General features: G+C 51.8%; 1 protein-coding gene across 1 annotated transcript in view; it reads right to left on the bottom strand.

Annotated features, from left to right (window-relative positions):
- Positions 1-5,315: 5,315 nt before the first annotated feature.
- kiaa0586 (KIAA0586 ortholog) overlaps positions 5,316-7,985 on the bottom strand; it is a 67,077-nt gene continuing 64,407 nt past the window's right edge. The window contains exons 18-19 of the mRNA XM_031580540.2: positions 6,243-6,442; positions 5,316-5,637 (exon numbers count right to left, since the gene is read on the bottom strand). Of these exons, the coding sequence (XP_031436400.2) occupies positions 5,479-5,637; positions 6,243-6,442 (359 nt within the window). The 3' untranslated portion in view covers positions 5,316-5,478. The remainder of the gene's footprint in view (positions 5,638-6,242; positions 6,443-7,985) is intronic.

Here is a 7,985-nt window from a genome sequence, read left to right as displayed (position 1 = left end):
GGGAGGAAGAGAAGAGAGGAGGAAGGGAGGAGGGCAGGAAGAGAAGAGAGGAGGAAGAGAGGAGAGGAGGGGAGGAAGAGGGGAGGAAGAGAAGAGAGGAGGAGGAGAGGAGGGGAGGAGGAGAGGAGGGGAGGAAGAGAGGAGAGGAGGGGAGGAAGAGAGGAGGGGAGGAAGAGAAGAGAGGAGGGGAGGAAGAGAAGAGAGGAGGGGAGGAGAGGAGAGGGGAGGAAGAGAGGAGGGGAGGAAGAGAAGAGAGGAGGACAATGTGACAGCGGGAGACATCCGCGCCAAGCACCGCGCTGATAATCACTGTTTTGTCATTACACTGCCCGTTACCCACAATACACCTCACACACCCACGTCAGATGTTTGTCTTGAAACCAAGCCTTTCCTGCCATCATCATCTCAGACGTGAGCCGTTCGATTCGGGTGTGTGTGTGTGTGTGTGTGTGTGTGTGTGTGTGTGTGTGTGTGTGTGTGTAAGTGGGGGGGGGGTGGGGTGGGGTGGGGTGGGGGGTGTTGATGGCATAAGTGTATCATCAATGTCTGTCTTCTCCTCTCTAAGCAGGAGTTAACAGACGGTACGGATACACAGATAGTCTTGTGAGGGCATGGCAGACTCAGGCAATAAAAGTGCCCACCGGTGATATGATCAGTACTGTGTTTGGATGCTATGAAAGGGTTCGTATAGTATATATATAATTTGGTTCATGGGCTTAGCAAAAAACCTGTGAGTGTATGTATATGTGTATGTGTGTGTATGTGTGTGTGTATATGTGTGTGTGTGTTAGAGAGAGGGGAGATGATGACCTCGGTAGATTTGAGGCCAAGGCCTCCATGACCTAAACACCCACTGCCAACACCAGGAGCTAGAGTAAGCAATCACAGTCTCACACGAACACACAAACTCTATGATGTTATCATGTGCATATTCATACACTAACATATGTGCAAATATATGTGACAGCTGTGTAGAGGGGGACTGTTTGATAGAATTACCACAACAACATATGATACGTTTCACAATGTACACACAGTATGAAAACCTGATTTTCAAATTTGTAAAAATATCCGATTCAACAAAGAGATTTCACCGCTATCATTCAGTACGTGCCCCAGATGCCAGAGTTCCCAAATAAAGAAAAAAGTGTGAGAGAAGTTGGAGAAATCCTAGCTGTGTTTCCTCATGCCAGTGGTGACCTGAATGTGTGTGTGTGTGTGTGTGTGTGTGTGTGTGTGTGTGTGTGTGTGTGGGGGTGGGTTGTGTGTGTGTGTGTGTGTGTGTGTGTGTGTGTGTGTGTGTGTGTGTGTGTGTGTGTGTGTGTGTGTGTGTGTGTGTGTGTGTGTGAGTGTGGGTGGGTGCAGGAGTTGATGAGGAGTGGGTGCGTGGAAAATGCTGGGATGGAGCTTTATGCGCCAGAGGGTGCATGTATGCAGGGGTATTAGAGTTTGTATGCAGTGGTTGCAGTGGTGCTTGTTCATGAGTGTGCATAACACAGCATGTGTGCATGCATAATAATTGCTGTGTGTGTGTGTGTGTGTGTGTGTGTGTGTGTGTGTGTGTGTTCACAAAAGAGTGTGTCAAACTATGTGCGTATAAGACTACCTTTATTTGTTTGTGTGCATGTTTATAAAGTGTAGGCGTGTGTTTGTATGTGTGTGTCTGAGACGGTTTCGAGGTGTGTGTGTGTGTGTGTGTGTGTATGTGTGTGTGTGTGTGTATGTGTGTGTGTGTGTGTGTGTGTGTGTGTGTGTGTGTGTGCGCGTGAGACTGCGGCTGTGCTGCAGATACAGATACACAGAGGACTGCAGGGCTGGCGCGCTCCACTGCTGGAAGACCTGAGGGGCGGCCTGCTGCAGTGGACCAGAGAGGAGAGAGAAAGAGAGTGAAGCAGGGAGAGAGAGAGAGAGAGAGAGAGAGAGAGAGAGAGAAAGAAAGAGAGAGAAAGAAAGAGAGAGAGAGTGAAGCAGGGAGAGAGAAAGAAAGAAAGAAAGAGAGAGAGAGAGAGAGAGAGAAAGAGAGAGACAGAGAGAGCGAGTGAGAGGAGGGATAGAAAGAGAGAGAAAGACCATTCATTATTATTCCTCTCACTCGTGGCGCAGAGATAGAGGGATGGCACGAGGCAGCAAGGAGGAGGAGGAAGAGAGCAAGGAAAAAGAGAGAGATGGAGCAACAGAGCAGGTCAATACCAATTCACTGACTGGAGGAGGATGGAAGGAGGAGAAAAAAAAAGAAGAAAGAAAAAAAGCAGTGTGCTTGCTTGCTGTCCCTGACAAACACATTAAAACCGAAGCAATAAACTGTGTTTGTGTGTGCATATAAGTAAGGGGACCTCAAGCACACCGGTGCTGGCATATAGTACACTCAATGGCATATAGTACACTCACTGGCATAATGGCTACGCACACAGACACCCCGGACGGCCCTGTCCTCTCCTCCACTCCGCTCCGCTCTCCTCCCCTCCTCCCACAGCTCTCGTTCCCAAAAGCGCAGTCTTCCACAGCCTGGCTTGTGAGTCGCCCTGGCGCCACCCCCGCTGTCGGTGCTGGGTGCAGGGGAGGGTGGAGGTGGTGGTGGGGGGCGCTCACTCACGGTCTCAGACAGATCAGATGGCGCTCCAGAGCAGCTGGGCGAAGGCTGGCAGTGCCAGCGCCCGTCTAGAAGGGCGGCCATGCCAGTTGGATGACTCACTGGCTCTGGCAGACGCGATGACGACTAGTCGAGGGGGCTGGGGAGGTTGAGTGCATGTGTGTGTGTGTGTGTGTGTGTGTGTGTGTGTGTGTGTGTGAGAGTGCGTGTGTGTGTGTGTGAGAGTGCGTGTGTGTGTGTGTTTGTGTGTGTGTGTGTGAGAGTGCGTGTGTGTGTGAGAACATTGCTCCAAGCAGGTTTACCACACACACACACATCAACTCCATCACATCAACTCCATCTCAACCCCCTCCCGTTTCCAGCCAGCCGAGCTCTACGCTGAGGTGCTGTCTGCCTCGGGGGCCAAGCCTGGAAACGGTGCAGTCCGCTGGGCTGGGAGCAAGTCCATCAAGCCCCTTGCCACCCTCCACCGCCACCGCCGCCACCACCATTCCTCATTCACCCCGCTGCCACCTCTATTCTTCTCCACTAGTTTAGCGCTTCTCCGCGCCTACATTCACCGCTGCTTTCACTCTCCCCCCCCATCTCTCGCGCTGTCAATCTCCACAACAATGGGAGTTGGAGGGGCTGGGTGAGGCGCGAGAGGAGGTGGGGGCAGCATGAACTGTCAGCCAGACTGCGGTGGCGAAGCACTTTGGACAAGTGATGAGCCTGGGGAGGAAACCGACAGCATCCACGCTGCACCACTCAACCTCCTCTGCACTCCAGACCGCTGGAGCCCACCCCTGCCCTGCCCTCGGGGTTTGGCGCCTGTCTAGACCAAAAAAATAAAATAAAATGGGGGGTTGTGGCAGGATGATGCGACCCCGAAACACCCCCCCCCCCCCTTCGACCTGCGGCCACAAGAAGCAGGGACGGGAAATAAATAAATAACGAAACAACCGAGCCGCGCTATTGTGTGCATGTCTCCACATTTGTCCTCTGTAGACAAAGCATTAGCATTGCTTCAACCCACACACACGTTGAGAAGCCCAGGCGCTGCCAAAGGAGTATGTCACTGACATACGAAGACAATAGCCGCCGCAGCGAGATGAGACCAGTGTCAGTCGAGAACAGTAGTAGAGGGGGAGACTGCGGAGAAATGCGTTGGCTGTTCCCCCCTTGGGTCTCTGTGCTTGGCTGCGCCCCCGTCTTAAAATAAGTGTTACTGTATGGGGGAGGCTGGAGTCAGTGTAAGGGGTATACTGCAGTGGCGGCTACAGCATAGAGAGGCTTTGTCCTCTTTCTTTCTTTCTCTCTCTCTCCCTTGCTTTCTCTGTGTGTGTGTGACCCCCCTCTCTTTCTTTCTTTCTCTCTCTCTCGCTCTCTCTCTGTGCGTGTGTGCGTGTGTGTATGTGTGTGTGAAAGTGCAGAGTGTCCAGATTGTGAACCCGCATGCGTTGCCAGGCAACCAGATGTGACAGACTAGGGCTGAGATTGCAGTCGTGTGTGTGTGTGTGTGTGTGTGTGTGTGTGTGTGTGTATGAGTTGATATTTCTCTCTGCCGAGATGAAGCCTTTGAGTAACAATGCACATTCATGCCCGTAGACGCATCCATATCCCTCCTGAAATCCCAATCATGGCACACATTCATGAAGTAATCTGTTCCCCGGACAGAAGGAACCCAATATGTATTCACATCATACACACAATCATGCATGTCCTGCCATTACAGCGTGCATGTTCTTTCTTTTCTCTCTTAGACACACACACACACTAGACTAATCAGACTGATACAGATGCCCTACCCCAGTGGAAGCAGGGGCATTCTCTGAGCCCAGAGGGCCCTGCTGTTGCTGCTGCAGCCTGCCTCTCTCTCCCTCTCTCCCTGGGCGTCTGGAACAGAGCCAGACTCCACTGCTCCAGCAGCCATCCACACACACTACTACACACACACACACACACACACACACACACACACACACACACACAGACTCCACTGCTCCAGCAGCCATCCACACACACTACTACTACACGCGCTCCAGCTGCAGCTGCTCCCAATACAGCCCTCAACAGCTGCTGCACTAACTTCAGCTCTCACACACACACACACACACTAATATAACTAACACGCAGACACATTCTCTCTTACAGACAATCTTTTTTCGAGCTCCCTCACAGACTAATTCATTCTTTCATTCTTTCTTTCTTTCTTTCCATCTATCTATCTCTCTCTCTCACACACACACACACACACACACACCATACGTTTTGACACGTCCTATATGTGACAGAGAGTGACACAAAAACAGTCACTGATGGCACATCCACGCAGCATGATCACACAAAGAACTCTCCGGAACATTAGCAGGAGCAGAGCAGACAGAGCAGATTGAGCGTCTGGTACTGGGGCTTCCCCTCTCTCTCTCTCCATCCATCCATCCATCTCTCCTCTTCCCCGGTAGCGTGCATGGATCTCCTTATGCTGCTCTCTCAATGCACTATTGTGCCCTAGCTGTGGACTCAGCAGACGGCACGAGAGCATTAGAGTAACGAAAGACAAAGAAGTAGACGGAGAGAGAGAGAGAGAGAGAGAGAGAGAAAAAAAAGAGAGATAGAGAGAAAAAGAGAGCGGTGCCCATTAAGGACAAAAGAAAGACAGGAAAAGAAAGAGATGATTGGAAGTGAGACTGAGAGAGAGAGAGAGAGGGAGGCCACAGGAGAGAAGGCAGGATGGCGAACCCTGTCTGAATAATGACTGCCAGATTGATCGCATTTGGAGGGCTGGGTCACTTGCCGCATGATATTTGCCTCATTATGGAAATGCTGCCTCTGTCTGTGGGGGCCGATTTGCATTCGGACAATACAACACGGACAGTCCCCCAATTAAATTGGAGCCTGTTGGTCTTTCAAGTTTTCACCATGACACTTACCTGTGTGTCGGGCAGGAGGGGGGGAGGCGGCGAGGAAGGAGCCAGGAGGGGAGAGGGAGAGGGAGAGGGAGAGGGAGAGGGAGAGGCAGCAGAGCTGGGGCTGGAGGCGCTGTCGATGTTGACGCTGGGCTGGACCTGCGGTCAAACACAACACAAGGCAGATATCAGCTACTGTGACGACAGAAAGAAGGATTAGACATTCAGAGCTAGCCGTGGTAGCGCTGCTAATTTGTAACAAGGGGAAAAGAGAGGGAGAGAGAGAGAGAGAGAGAGAAAGAAAGAGAGAGAGGGGGGGGGGGTCTGCTTTGCAACATGGTTACTTTCTTACACACTTGCAGTCCATGATCTGTATATGTAATGCTAACCTGCTAATGCAAACTTACTGTACATGTTTTGTTGGCCTACATGGATTGGTGTGGACTTCCGTTGACACAAACACAGCAACAACACCGAGCCCTAATACCAACTCCTCTTCATTAAAGGCTTCCACACAAAGGGCTTACTGGGGCAGGGCGCCCAGATAATCACTGCCCGATAACATCATTTTCAGGCGGGGGAAACAACTACAGCTGTACAGGCCACTGGGAATCTCTTCCATTACAATGTCCACTGACACACCTACCACTGAGCCGGCTCCAGGACAATGCTCATCTCTAGTGATCTAACGAGCGCATAATGAGCTCATGTTGTCAGTGGCAATGGAGTCGTCTCACACCATTAGGTAATGGAGGAGGTCTTACCTGCACTCGGAGCTGGGGCGGTGGTCTCCTTCCCTGATCGGACCGCACCTCCAGCAGAACCACGTTGGGTTTACGAGGTGCCGGGGCCGCCGCCGCCCTGGGGGCCGCGGTGGGAGTGTACGAGGTTGTCACGGTGACAGGTCTGTCGCTAATGATGACACGGGAGGGCCGGGGAGCGTGACCGTCCACCCTGGGCTGGCCTGGAAAGAACAGCAGATGAGATGAGAAGTTTCTCTCATTAAAACATTGTTATTTGACAGAGTGCTCGGCGTATTATTCCGCTCTGAGACTACACAAAATCACCACACCGTTCTGAAAACATACGAATAGATCTACTTCAATTCAAAATGGTGTATGATGCACACAACTAATGAGGTGAGTATCAAAATTTGATCTGCAGTCTGCAATTTTCCTCAACTCACCACAGAACAACATTAACAACAACTATGACTGCATAACACACACACACACACACACACACACACACACACACACACACACACACACACACACAGACACAGACACAGACACAGACACACACACACACACACACAGACACACACACACAGACTGGGCACACTGAATAGATATCTCAAAATGCCACAGTGAGACTGTGCTGTGAAGGTGCTGGAAAGTAACAGTCGTATCTGCCGACTTTAGGAGGTAAGAGATAGAGCCGCACTCCTGCTGCTTTCAGTGTGAGGGCACCAGAGAGTTGTCTCAGCCAGTCAGGAGCTGTCCAAGCAGGCCCGCCTATCTGCCCCGTGGGCCCAGGAACACCACCACCACCCCGCCACTCACTCACACAGGGAACGTTCCACCGTGCCTGGAGTAGCAAGCCTCCTTCCCCACACTGCAGGGGAATACCAACCCTCTCGCTTCTCTCTCTCCTTCAGTCTTTTGGGGGCTGAGAAAGACAGCCCCCCTCTCCTCTCCTCACAAAAAGTCAGCAAACACAAACAAACATTCACACACAGACACACACACAGACACACACACACACAGAGACACACACAGACACACAGACACACACACAGACACACACACACACACACAGAGACACACACAGACACACACAGAGACACACACAGAGACACACACAGACACACACACAGACACACACACACACACACACACACACACACAGAGACACACACAGACACACACAGAGACACACACAGAGACACACACAGACACACACACAGACACACACACAGACACACACACACACACACACACACACAAGTATGCACAAAGACCCACACACCTGCCAGTCTGGGAACAGTGCCCGGGTGCATGACTGGCATCTGTTACGCGGGGGCGAGTGGCGAGACCAAAGTAAGTTCAGCCAGAGTGTGTGTGCATGTGTGTGTGTTTGCGTGTGTGTGTGTGTGTGTGTGTGTATGTATAGACACACTGGCTCTCGTGGATCTCCCGTCTGGCTCTGGAGCTGATGAGCTGTGTGGCCGGGGCTCTCTCAGTCTCTCACCTAACAACAGCAGCCTTCACATTTACATAAATCCACTCTGGGCAAGGCAATCTGCCCCCCCCCCCCCCCCCCCCCCCTCCCCAACCCAAGTATCTCTAGAGCTCTTTCTCTTTCTTCTCCTCCTTTCATCTCTCCCTTCGTTCCTCCATTCTTTCGCTCCCCTTCTCCTTCGTCTTCCCTCCCTCCCGAGCCGATGACACACACAGGCTGTGTGATTTCCATAATTTGACTGAAGGGCACTGAAACGGCGGCTG

Source organism: Clupea harengus, chromosome 14 (genome assembly GCF_900700415.2).
Source record: "Clupea harengus chromosome 14, Ch_v2.0.2, whole genome shotgun sequence".
In the NCBI taxonomy this organism is placed as follows: domain Eukaryota; kingdom Metazoa; phylum Chordata; class Actinopteri; order Clupeiformes; family Clupeidae; genus Clupea; species Clupea harengus.
The sequence above is the reverse complement of the archived record's forward strand: the minus strand, read 5'-3'. Positions and strand labels throughout refer to the sequence as shown.